The sequence below is a fragment of the Falco biarmicus genome, chromosome 5 (assembly GCF_023638135.1).
Source record: "Falco biarmicus isolate bFalBia1 chromosome 5, bFalBia1.pri, whole genome shotgun sequence".
In the NCBI taxonomy this organism is placed as follows: Eukaryota; Metazoa; Chordata; class Aves; order Falconiformes; family Falconidae; genus Falco; species Falco biarmicus.
The window spans coordinates 20473228-20486568 of NC_079292.1; the positions used below are offsets into that span (position 1 = coordinate 20473228).

At 47.1% G+C, this 13341-nt stretch overlaps 1 protein-coding gene across 11 annotated transcripts in view; it reads left to right on the top strand.

Moving 5' to 3' along the window:
- SHANK3 (SH3 and multiple ankyrin repeat domains 3) overlaps positions 1-13341 on the top strand; it is a 375700-nt gene that overhangs the window by 217187 nt on the left and 145172 nt on the right. For all 11 annotated transcript variants that reach the window (XR_008821984.1, XM_056339563.1, XM_056339567.1 and 8 more), the window contains one exon: positions 7522-7635. Coding sequence is in view for 10 of the 11 variants with exons in the window: in XM_056339563.1 (XP_056195538.1) it covers positions 7522-7635 (114 nt within the window). In the remaining variant the exon portion in view is untranslated. The remainder of the gene's footprint in view (positions 1-7521; positions 7636-13341) is intronic.

Consider the following 13341-nt stretch of genomic DNA (forward strand, 5'->3'; position numbering starts at 1 on the left):
TGCTGGTATAGCTGGGGTCCTTTCAGCTTCTCCCCTTGTCAGGGGCTCCACAGCACCGTAAGTGAAGACAGCAGTTACATGTGCTTGGCTGTGAAATCGCTTCTCTGTTCGATTTTCATGGCCTGGAAGAGATGATGGGTGCAGTATGTTACGAAGTTCTGTATCTGTGTCATTAGCTCCAGGGTGACAAAAGGAAACAGTGGAGATTGGGACCTCTTGGTGCAAGAGCTGGCTGGTACATGGAGTTGGTTGGCAATTCTGTTACACGCCTACCTTGAGTCCTCATCTGGGAGCAGGGGTAACACATTGATGGATGTGTTGAAGAAAACTACTGCAGCACCACTGTTGTAAGTGTAGAGAGACCCTCAGGGTGGGCTTGGGTCTCCAACACTGCCTGCCAGGAGGAGACCTTCACACACGGCTCATGGGTGACCCCACAGCTGGCCCCTGAGAGTAACCTTTGTAGGGCGTATTCCCTGAGGCACAAGTGGACCCTAGTCTTCAAGCTCTCATCTCTTGTTGTAATAATGGGCTTTAGGCAAGAATAACAACCAAAACATTTCTTAAAAGATACCACTGAGTGCAAAGGTCAAAAGGGGTCTGTAGGCAGGCCAGGGTCAAGCCAAGTCCGTGCAGATGCAGGTGACTTGGTCCTGCAGCTTCTCAAGCAAGAGCTGCAGAGTGCTCTGCAGGCTGTGCTGCACTCCAGGCATGGTGCCATCCTTGGGACTTGCCCTGGAGAAGCTAGAAGGAGGAATATGGCAGTGAATCCCTTCTATGCAAAACCCTCTGATGCTGAAGAGAGATCCTGTGTTCCTCAGAGCAAGATGGGCACCATACCTCATGAGCAGACGCTATGGGAAATGGGCCAGTGGCTGCCATGTCCTCAGCAGATGCCGGGGTGATCCCTGCACTAACAGAGCAGGAGAGGGAAATTGTCTTGTGAGACAAAACTGAGGAGGAAGATTCTGCTTGAGCAGTGAATGAGACGAGGGTTGGCCTGAGCCCAGCCTCATGAATAAATGAGCAGCTTGGGTGCTAGGAGTGACATTTCTAATAGGGAGGAAACAATTAACAACTCAAAGTGGGGCAAATCTGTATCTGAGAGACTTTGTGAGAAGGCAGCTTCTGGGATTACTCTGGAAAGGAGCAATCTCATATCAGTGTGTAAGGGACTCAGGAAAGGGAAGACCCATAGCCGCTATGGGTTGGTGGGTTTTGGGGTTTTTTGTGTGTGTGTTTGTTTTGTTTTTTGTCTTGGAACTTGTGAAGTAAAAGAAAATGAGAGCTTCAAAAGGAACAAAGGTGATGGGAACAAACTAAAGAGTTTTGTCGTCCCAGCCACCTGTGGTGTCGCTAATCGATGTGAGAGGCATATCTTGGTAGCATCAAGAGTCCTGTCAGGCTGGAGACCTGCTTTGTGCTGTGCAACAGAGAAAAGGCAGGACCAGGTCCTGGAACTGCAGGTTGTAGAGTCAACAGTAGAATAGCTGGCAATGCAGATATGGGGTGCAAAGAGGTGGTCTTAAAGAGCTGATGCTTCTGAGCTGGTTCTATATGTAGGCTTTAAAGGGTTAAATAGGATTGAAATAAATGGAATGAACACAGGGGGAAAAAAGCATAGTCTTTGGTCAGGACAGCTGCCTGGTCATTTGCAGCTGGCTGGGGTCCATAAGCATCATTTCGGGAGGGAATTTTCCACAAGATCTGAAGGATGCTACAGTGGATTCTCCAAGGGAGAAGTTTGCAGGTACAGTGGAGTCTGTAGGAGGCAGCATAAAATGGTCTGGAAGATGTGTTTGGAAATGAGTAAAAGCTGCAAATGGCATGGGCAAAAGTAGGGTCAGGTCCGTGGTAGAACAGTGATGGAAGATGGATTTGTGCCTCAAAGGGGAAGGTAGGAATGCAGACACATTTGGTATGAGAGTGGAGGAGTTGGCAAGAGATCCTTCAGGAGTGGTTGAGATAAAACCAAGATGATTTCAGCAGCTGCTGTGGGCTTGTCCTCCAGGGTCCTGCAGCTGCAGGCTGAAGGATCCTTGCAGGCAAACCCAAGTCGAGAACGTGGCAGTCACTTGGGCTTCTTTGTTCAGGCCATGGAGCAAACAGCACTATAGCATGATCCTGGGGAAGCTGCAGTGGGACTTGACCAGCCAGGGTCTGGGATCCAGACTTCATTAGCTAGGACTTCCTTCATTAAAGAATTTTTTCCCCAGTATGTCTTGTTTGTTAATTTCTTCAAAGCATATTTAAGCATTTCATGTGCGCATCCCAACATGACTCAGTATATGCCTCATTACCATGTTTATAGCTATTGAAATTACCAGTGACCTTCAGAGCTGATGGCTGTGTGTATGAGTCGCCCAGCTTGCATCAATGATTTGTAGGTCTCAGTAGACCATTTATTTCTCTTTTCCTGTCAGTGCCGGCTTTTTCTTGACTGCTGTGGTATTGCCCACTCGCTTTAAAGGCCCCCATGGGAGAGGAGGGCTGTCACAGGTGAGGTGGGCTCCCAGGGGATTCTGAGCCTGGAACCAAAGGATAAGGGCCTGACTTTGCAGAAGAAAATGAAACAGGCTTTTGGAGTGACTTGCTGGGAGAGGCTGCTGGGAGATGGCATCCATGGGTCAAGTCAGGCCCTGCTGAAGTCCAGCTGAATCCAAGCTGCTGCTTGAGCGCTGTCCTTCTGGTGTGCCAGGCATGCATTGTTGTAACTTCAGAGTTCCTTGGCACCCATCTGCTCCTCTCCCTGCCAGCCCAAAGTTCATGCTCTCTGTACCTCATTTCTGAAGAAGTTGCATGTGTATACGTCAAGAAAAGTTTGAATGAGTACCTCTGAAGCTGAGGTACCTACCTTCTTCACCTCAGCTTTCACTGGTAAGACCGGGCTTCAGCAATTCCAGGTCCCTGAGACCTGGGGGATAGTCCATGGCAAGGTAGGCATACCCTCAGTGGAGGAGAATTAGGTTAGGGAACATTCAAACAAACTGGACATATAAGAGTCCACAGGCCTGATGAGGTGCAGCTGTGAGTGCTGAGGGAGCTGGCTGGTGGCATTGCCAGGCCACATCTCCATCATCTTTGAAAGGTCATGGTAGTCAGGAGAGTTTCCTGATGACTGGAAGACAGCAAATGTCACTCCTGCTTTCAAGAAAAGCAAGGCAGAGTGTGTGGGAAACTCCAGACTGGTCAGTCTCACCTTGATCCCTGGGAAGGTGATGGAGCAACTAACCCTGGAAACCATTTCCAAACACATGAAGGACAAGATGGTAACTGGGAGTAGCCAGCCTGGATTTGTGAAGGGGAAATTCTGCTTAACCAAGCTGACAGCCTTCTGCAGCGAAGTGGCTAGCTTGCTGGATGAGGGGAGAGCAGCGGATATTGTTTGACTTTAGCGAGGTTTTAATGTTGTCTCATGTAATGTTCTCAGAGACAAACTGGCAAAATAGGGACAACTCCAAATTTTTCCTTTCATTAGAATAAGACTGAGTTTGCAGTTACCTTAAAATCTGTGTTCAGCTCAATGCCAGACAGGGTGAGACTTCAGTCCTTCCAGTCCTCAAGCAGTAGCAAATCTTAAAAAGGAGCGCTGTGTGCCTGAAGAGCCCAGCATTACAATGCCAGAACAGAAGGCTCTGGAGGGCTGGATGAGCTCTCCTCCATGAGGGGTTGGTTTGGAAGTGGAAATTTGAAGTACTAGAAAATGGAAATGTTCCACTGGGAAGTTTTATCAGACCTTTTAAAGCATAGATGAGAGCAGTGGGAAATAAGGTACAGGATTTGGGTCTGTTCCAAATTGTGACATAGTCATAACCTTTGGAGAGCAGGAGCATTTGCATCTTAAGAAAAGATCTAGAGAAGACACTGAAACGAGTCTCCTGTTTGGCTTGAAAGTCAGGCTGGCTTGCTTGCTTTTCCCTTGCTTCCTATAGGACTAATGCCTAAATACAGGTAATCATGGAGTTGTTCTTTGGGGAGCTTGCTCTGGCTGGCATGGAGCAGTGTTAATTTATTGCTGACTCTAGTGTTTGGATTTAGCTATGAATGACATGCGGGCACTATGGTGATGGGTGTGGGGATAAACCTGGTAGTGCTGTCTCTGAAGTGTCAGGGGGGAGCTGAATCGGAAAGGCAGCAGCACATGGCAGATAGTAGATGTGTCTGTGCCTTTTGCCAGTCGGGATATGAAATACCATAGTAATTCAGGTGTTTATTTGTTGATTAATTAAAAAAAATATATAAAAATTGTCCACTCGGTCACCAGCAACAGAAATCCCAGCCTGGCAGTAGGACTGTGATCCATGTTGAGGGCAAGGTGTGCTGCTCTGTGCGTAGTCACACACTCCTTGTTCCTGAGCTGAAAGCCCTATGGATCTGCCAACTGGGATTTAACCCTTATGTTCTATTCCCACCACTGGCATTTGTCTACCTTACCTGAGAAGGGCAGCTTTCCCTTCTAGCCCTGCATATAGCTCAGGATGGGTGCTGAACACCTAGCAGGAGCAAGTTCCCCAGACATGTTGGCCTTGATGGCTGTACCAAGAGCACAAGGACTCCTGCGTGGTCAGGGCTGCTGATATTTTGCATTGAGACAGCAAAAAAGAAAACATTTTCATTAGAAGTCTTTGACTTGGAAGGCACCGCTGCTCTAATGAAGAGAGCTAATCCCATAGTGATTTGTGTAGAGGTGACCAGCTGGGGCAGAAAGCAGTGCAGCTAACAGATGTGAAGCCTGAATGCTGAAGGAGGTGCAGGGTGGGACATTGGGGGTGGCGGAGGACAGCAGGATGAGACACAGATGACAGACAGCAGTCTAGTCGTTCAAACACAGTGCTCCTGCCTCCTTGTGCTACGGTGAAGCAGACATGTCCAGGAGAGAGGAGTCAAGCGTGCTGGCCTCCACAGCCCTTTCTGGCCAGGTGCCTTGCTGTGTTCCAGCTGTAGGTGAGATTGTCTTCGTGGGGAGGTAACCTGAGAGGATGGCTATTGGGGAGTGGGGGCTCACCCTTTCAAATCGGGCATTTTTGTGCGTTCTGCAGAGTGCCCAGACTGTTCCAAGCTGTAGGTAAAGAAGTGATGAGTGATAGGATGCTGGGGATTGTGCAGAATCCTTGTGCTGTGGTGAAGACAAGCAGTAACTGATGTTTGTGTGGCTCTGACACCGTGCACAGCCATAGGATGCTTGCAGGGCCTTGTGGTACAGATTTTATTGTTATTAAAGAGTTTATTTCGAGAGCTGTTCCTACGGAGGATCAAAGATCTCATTGTTGGGGATCGTGTCATACCAGTGCTTTCATTTTCTTGGTGGTTTCTTTCACCTAGAGCTGAATAACCGCTGATCAGCTCCGTTCCTTCTGGCTGGTTGCATTGCAGCCTTAGGAGAATGAGACAGTTAGGTTTTCCCACACTTGCTGGTTGCCTCATCACTGTCATCCCATTGCCAAAGGGCCTTTTCAGTAACCAGCCACAGGAGGTTCCTCACCTTTTTACGGGGACCTGCATGATGGCCGAAGAGAGCATCCAGCAGCCTCCAAGGTCACTGCCTTTGTGCAGGGCCAGGTCATGAGACTTGTCTGCAAACCTGTGGTCTCTGCCTCTGGGAGAAGCAGATCTCTCTTTAACTGTCAAATTCACTTCACTACGTTTCAGACCATAGGCAAGCTTAAAATGAAGTTTCTGCTATAAAAGCCATAAGGTTAAGTTATGATGACAAAGTTGGAGAAACAGCCATAGGAAGAAAGCATAAGATAAGATGATGCAAGTGTAAAATACCCCAAACATCAGCCTTTTTCTTCACTAGGGATTTGTTGAGGAGCTGTACGAATCCAGTTTACTGTCCCCTCTCTGTACTGAGGGCTTTTATAACAACTCCTGAAGTTTCAAAGCCAGTCCCGAGAAACCCTGTGTCTCTGTGCTAATCAAGGGGACCTCTTGATGTGATGGGCTTGCTTTCAAGAGCTCGTTATCCAGATAATGGTGACAGAATAGGATGCTGACTCCTTCTGGTTGTTGGGATGGTTTTTTTTTTTGTCTGGATGTCAAATGAATTGCTGTTATGAATGCTACACCATAATGTTTTCCAAAGGATGTATTAAAAGCTTATTGCCTTCTGGTGATGTGCAGCAGTTTGTCTTGATCTATAGCATTTTATAGACTATATCTAACACGTTACTTCACAATCTGTTCCACAGACCACTGTGTTATCAAGTGTTAGGAAAGTGTTGTGAGCGACAGTAACCTGAAAACGTGCTTCTCTGCTTTCTTGGATCAGGATGGTGCAGTTAATTGGCCTTGTAAGTGCTTGAATTCAAGTGAAGTGAACATCAGCCATTTTCTGGATAAAACAGGGGTAATATTTGGGCACTCTGGATATAATCTATAAATGGAGAACATCCAGAAAGACCGGTAATGATTCTTTCCTCCCTTTCTTCTCTCTTGTATTATGCGCACATTTGTTCTCTTGGTGCTGTGGGAACGACGAATATTTTCTCTGTTGTCATAGGAAATGTAGTGGTCACACCTGCTGCATTTTTAAATGCCCTGAAACAGTCCAGATTTTTCTTGCAGAGCCTGCTGGTATAAGGTGCGGGCGATCCAGTTGCAGGGAACTAGCTGATGAGAGCTGACATCAAACATGCATTTGCTGGTGATGGTTTTCATAGCAGAAACCTCAGACTGTTGTGTAATCTTGAACTGTGCTGGCTGGTCTGCTTTGGACCCCAGTTCATTCTTCAGGTGTAGTAAGAAGTGCTGGTTTTTTCTGTAGCTCTTCAGTAGTTTGTATCCCACTACCTGAAAGCCATCCTTTTCAGCCAGCAGTTGGTAAGGGGTTCAAGCTGATAGTTCCCTGGTTTAATGAGACAGCTCCTGATGTGATTCTCTGTTAAAATCTCCTTGACTCTGAATTCATTTAATCTTCAGAGCACATTTCAAGACTTCCTTTTTGTTTCTGTAAGCTCTGAGCAAGTAAAAACAAGGCTTAATGGGTTGGGAGAATTTTGCTGTGACAGTGAAGTACCTTCCTGTTTGCTGTGTCATTTAGAGTGAAACAGCTCTTGGTTTTTTGAACGTGGGCCAGTCAGGGCACCCCGGTTCTCAGTGACTTGTGCCGTCACCTTGGCCAGTTTATTTCCCTCTCTGCATCTCATTTTCCTTATGAGGCTGTGATTTCTCTGTTGCTCTGAGAATGTCAGAAGTCACTGTAGGTAGCATGTCTGGGTACCCCATTAACAATCCTGCTTACAAAGACAGATGCTACCAATTTGCTGTTTCATTTTTGCAGCACATGGCTGCCTGAAGGCCGTTTCCACACTCTCTCTCTTCTGGACATGGGTGAAGGAAGCTCTTTGAAGGCTTCTTGAGGTGCTTTCTTCCTCCAGACCACACCTGACCACAGACAGATTATCTGTGCTTTGCCCTTTCATGTTTCCACTGTGTTAACACTGTATGATGGCCATTCTGGCCTCCCCTTCTTCTGGGAGCCCTGCTGATTCTCACATACCTGTTTGTTTCTTTCCACAGTGCTGAGTATTGGCGAAGGTGGCTTTTGGGAAGGAACTGTGAAAGGAAGGACTGGCTGGTTCCCGGCAGAATGTGTCGAGGAGGTGCAGATGCGACAGTATGATCCACGGCAAGGTAAGCTGTTTTTTTCGATCTGAGCGTCTCTCAGCAGATAGACCAGACAGACCTGGAAATTCAGAAGTATTTGATTTCTAGCAGTCTCCAAGTTTGCCCATTCTTTGCAACGTGCAATGGATGCATCTGAAAAATTGTATCTCAAGGTTCTTAGGTTATGATTGCAAATGTTACCGAGTGCATTTTAGCATCCAGTGGTAGACATGCTGGTCCACGGTGTGTGGTACTGTCGTGAGGAGAACACTCATCGGTCCCTTCTGTGGAGACTGCTGCAGTGGCAGGGTCTTCTGCAGGTAGCAGTGAGTGATGGAGCTAGAGAGTGTGACTGTTGATCTGAACTTCCAACCCCACATTACATTTTAGGAGGCTTCAAAAGAAAACAGTAATTCGCATGTGTTTGTTCTAGCCTGATAGAAAACATTAAAAATGGCTGTAACTCAGCCCTGGCACTCCTCACCCGCCATCTCCAGTGCCAGCCACCACCTAACACAAGTTTGCTGTTCCTGGAGGACAGCGGTGTCAGGAGGAGCTGTGGATTGCATGTGCCAAACAGCAGGTCACCATGACTAAGTGGGTCTCCTGCTGTTGCGGAGTGTATCACCACAACTTAACCCTTGTCACTGACAGCTGCCGAGGCAGCAGTCCTCTCCCAGCCTGAGGACTGGGTGGGAAACACTTTTGGCAAGCCTGAGCTTGTCCCAGTGTAAAGCAACTGAAGAGAACATCTGGATTATGGGGTTTTTTTAAATGTATTACTTAGGAGAGGAGAGGAGCAGCCCCGACTTGACAGATTTGGTGAAGCTCACTTTGCATATTAAATGAGCTTTAAAATTCAGACAGCTGGATTCTGGTAAGTGAGAGTTAGACCTTGATTACGAAGTTGGAAACTAAGTGGTAGAAGAGAAAAGAAAATCAATAAAGTACAGTTCTCTGTTTGCCCAACGACTAGTTTTAATTAAATTCTGGAAGCCTGAACCCACTTACAAAACTCTTTTCTTTGCCCTAATCCCAGTCCTTCCTGAGAGTTTTAAATGTATGTGTTTGCACCCTCGTGCATCTCCTTAACAGGATGCTTGCATTCCGTAAGTGAGCCACTAACTCTGTGTGTGCTGTGATGAGTATGTGGCAGGTCACTTGCACATCAGTCCCAGTGGATAAAGTACTTGGTGCCTTTGGGACCTGGTGGTGTGGCCGTGGAGGGTGTAGTGGGAGTGGAACTCCACTGGTTGTATTACAAACCTGGATGCTGCAGGGACTGATCAGCAAAGCTTTTTTCTCCCTCCACCTCTGATTTAGTTCAGCTGTTAGCTCTCCAGCCTGAAGTTCCAGGCTGTGTTCCCAATACTCATTTGTATTCTTCCTTCAAATTATCTTTGTGTGTTCTTCATCTTTCTGCGCTGGCCTTTGCACACCCTGGCCAGGGAAGGCTCCTGCCTGAGCAAGGTGGTGTGAACTCCGCTGTACTCTGGACCCATGGGAGATGCCTGTTGATAGTGAAGACTTGAATGGGATATTCCTCCTTTTTCAAGAATGATTAGGGCTGATGAGTTGGGACTTCCAGTGAGAAGGTCCCACCTTCCTCCCTCTCATGCTGCTTTGGAGCTGTACTCTGGAGCCTTTTCAGTGTGCAGGGGCTGTTTGCCCTGCCCTTTTGTGATGCTAAGTAAAAAAAGAGACTAGACTAATTGACATGGTTTATAAACTCTTCCTGTATCTAGGAGTTCGTGTTTGGTGGGTGCTTTCTTGGAGAATGTTAGGTGTTTGGGTTAAATTGAAGTTGTGTAGCGAAATGTGAAAAACAGTGGTGTTCAGACAAAAAAGCTGGAGCAGAGGCACAAGCATTTTCCTCTAGCTGTCCATACTGTTGTTGGCCTGTCCCCCAGCATGGTTTTGGCTTTTGCCGACTTTTACTTTTCCAGACAAAGCTTGGGTACAGTTTTCAGGTACAGGTTTTGTGCAGAAGGTAGTTTGGATAAGGCCATGATGTTTGAGTACAGAGGAAAGTTGAGCTATGGACACGATATTGCTATGACACTTCTCATCAGGATCAAAGAAATGGAAAGTGTCTATCTTCCAACTTTGGGTACAGCCTAACAGCTGACTGGGCTGTGCACTGGTGCAAAGGTTTTGGCCTGTCTATACTTTGCTGGGGAACAAAGCCACATTAGCCTTGCAGACATCTCCAGCTGTGTTTATTGATTGAGGAAAGTGCCAGGGTTGAGTGGCAGATACCTGACTGGACTCTTGTTGGAGTATATTGAAGATGACTGTGACAAGGATGAGAGCATCTTGGAAAGTCATTGTGATCTTCATTGAGATTCAGAGAGTGCAACTTTCAGGGTTGACATTTTAGAGACGGTATTAGGATGTTCCTTTAACCTGTGTGTATTTTCATGCTTTGATGGAAAAGGCCATGAGCTGCATATTGATCTACATAAATGAGCCAAGTTCTTCTCCAAGGGTGCCCCTGGGTCAGCAGTTCCCTCCCAGGTCCCAGTTTGTAGACGCTGCAGTGCTTGTTGACTCTGAAGGAAGATGTCCTGTTGCCCACCTCTGTTACAGGCCCCAAGGCAACAACTTAAGTTTCTCACTTACCAGTGACAGTCTCCTTAGATATCTCCTGTATGTGGAGCAGAAATCCTCTGGGGCCTAAACAGAGTTCCTTTGGTCAATAACTCAAGTGTTCTGTATGTTCTTCTGGCCCTACTGAGTTGGAGATCTCCGCTTTCACCCGTCTTCCCATAGAGATGGTCCTTCTTCTATCATCCTGAGGTCCTGAGAGGAGATCGAGGTTCTAGTTATCAGGCCCATCATTTCATTACATACTTTTGTAGCTGTCTGCACCTCCTCTAATACCATACTCTATATTGTACTTAAAGTGGTGTGACATTTCTATTGGATTTAGGGAGTTAATCTTTTATTTTTGTGCCTTCCATGTGGTTGCAACCGGCCCTGTCTTTCTGCCAGTACAGGATCAATTCTCATCAGGTGGTCCTCCCAGCTGTTAGTAGTCTGAGACCTGTGGGTATAAGAACCTGCATGCAAACACTGGCTAGTCACATCTCCCTGTCTCTGGATCTGTGATGAGGCTGTGATGTGTAGTGGGCAGTGGGAGTGCCTCCCCTTGGATCTCCAGCTGCAGCCGTTATTCTGCACAGGAATGAATGGCTTTGTCTCCCTGAGCAGAGGCACTGGTGGATCTTCAGACCGGAGGGACTGCGCTCCCACTCCCCCTTGTCAAGCAGCCACTTGGAGTTTCATTCACACTTGTGGAGGTGCTGCAAAGTGTCACCAGGGGATGTGGCAGGTACTACGGGTGGGCAGCACTTGCACCAGTACCCGAGAGACTGCAGATTTGTCTCCAGGTGATGTAGGAAGATGGTTTTTCACAAGTGTGAATGCATGTAGGCTTCTGACTAAAATGAAACAGGTTTCAGTGACTGTTTTTCGGCATGTCCAGCCCATATGTGTCTACCTCCCATTCTCTTTCATCTACTCCTCAGCATGTCCCCAAGGACCGCAGGTTCAGGGGTCAGAAAGCACCAGGTCACTGAGCATGAGCTGCCTGATGTGCATCATCAATGAGGGAAGGAGGCATATGCGCCTGTAGCTTTTGCTAGAGCTAAAGCCCTTTGGCTGCAGTGGTGGCAGCTCCTAGGGCTGGTGAGCCACCTGCTACTCGGCTACTGAAAGCATTCAGAGGAGGAGCGCTTGGTGCAGGGACTCTACCCAAACATCTGGTCCCTCTGGAATCAAAGTGGCTTTAAACAAAGAAATGAAGGGGGTTGATCTGGATGGGCTGCTATCTGCATTGCTAGTTTTGGTACAAGAGGAGGAAGATCAGATAGATGTTGACATATCTTTGCCCTTTGCCTTGAGGAACATGAGAGGTGAGGCAGGTGGACAGGTGAAAGTCACAGCAAAGCAGGCAGACTGCTCTGAGAAGAGGCTGTCTTCTCTGCAGATGGAGTTGATGGTGGCCAGTGAGATAAGGCTGAGGTGTTTAGAATACAAATGCTAGCTTATGAGTGCAGAGGGGAAGAAGCTGAACCAAGTGATTTGGTCAGTCCAACAGCTGTTACGGGAAAGAAGAGGCCAGAGCAGCACATCTGTGCTTTCAGGAAAGGTAGAAGTAATGGTAAAGCTGAGGGTAGGACATTTGTGTGATGCATGGATTGTGCAGAAACAGAGATAGAATAAAACCATATAGATTGCTTTGGAAAAGGATGGTGTAAGATATCCTGGTAATAAGGATAAAGTCTAGATTTTTATATTTGCTAAAGAAGAAAAATGTCATGAAGTAAATGGAACTGACTATCTTCAGTGAGTTAAGAGAAGTGGAATTCTGAATGAATATTTTAAGTCAAAGCAACAAAAACCTGCCCTGACATGTATTCCTGGCAAACAAGAAGTTTTGCAGGTAGGGAATCCAAATGTGATTGTCCCTAGGCCTCTAGGAATAAGCAAAGCTCTGAAAGAGCAAAGGCTAGGATTCACCTGGAAAAACAAACAAACAAACAAACAAAAAACCAACCGAAAAAACACAACAAAAAACCCTGTGTCAGGGGAATCTGAAATCACAAATGTAAGATGCAACTTGCCAAAAACTCAGCTGAGCTAGACTTTGAGAATGTTAAGAGGAGTAGTAATAGATTCTTCAGCTGTACAAATAGAAGAGTAAGGAAAGAGGATGTAGAGCTATTAAGCAATGAGAATGAGAAAAGATCAAAGCTAATGAGATAAAGGTCCACATCTACCAGAACAGTTCCCTGTAAAAACGGGCACAATGTTGGATGGATAGGCTATATGGCAGGACTGATACTGCCAGCTGGGGAGAACAATGGCAGGGCCCTGAGGACACTAGTATGTCTTAATGTCCCTGACCAGCTTCACCTGGGGTCTCCTCCCACACCACTGGTCCCAGGAGCTCTATTTAAGCTGTGGCTTTCAGTCCCTGCCTGAACTGTGCTGGAGGAGTCCTGCCTTCAGTCATAGTCATGCCCGTGGCTGACCATGGACCCTCTTGATCCAGACCCTGACCCATGGACTGATTTCCCAGCTTGGCCTCAGACATATCTTATGACTGTGGACCTGCCCACTGATGGTTAGACCTGGCCTTAACCCCAGCCTGCACATTGGCTTCCTGGCTTGTCTTGAGACCTGCCCCATTGCCATGCCACTGCCTTATGAGCTGGCTTCCTGGCTGGACCTGGCCACCATCTCTGGATCTGTCGTGCTGGCCTTCCTTGAGTTGTGGCCAGTGAGGCCCCTGCCCTGCAGCTGTAGGGTCTCGTGGGTTCCTGGCCCACCTCCCTCGGGGGGCAGCCCTGCCCTTGCAGCCCCCAACAAACAAATGACAACAGCATCCTTAAAAAAAATAATAGGCAAAATTACTGGCACATTAGCAAAAATTCCAATGAGGGAACGGTGCACCTCATGTGTGGGAGCACTCTGGGCAACCCCAGTTAAGATGCTTAAGAGTTCACTGGTACGAAAGTGTTTAAAAACAGATTTTGAAGGGAGAGAGACATGGAGGAAGATGAGAAAAGGGGTGGGACAGAATGGGGTTTGTCTGGGAACATTTCTGTACTAAAGGAGATTGATTGACTATGTTGGCTAGGGAAACGCCGTTGTTCCAGCTTGCTTGAATTTCAGGACAGTGCCATGTAGGAAATTATTAGTAAAGTTGGAGGAAATGTTGGAGGA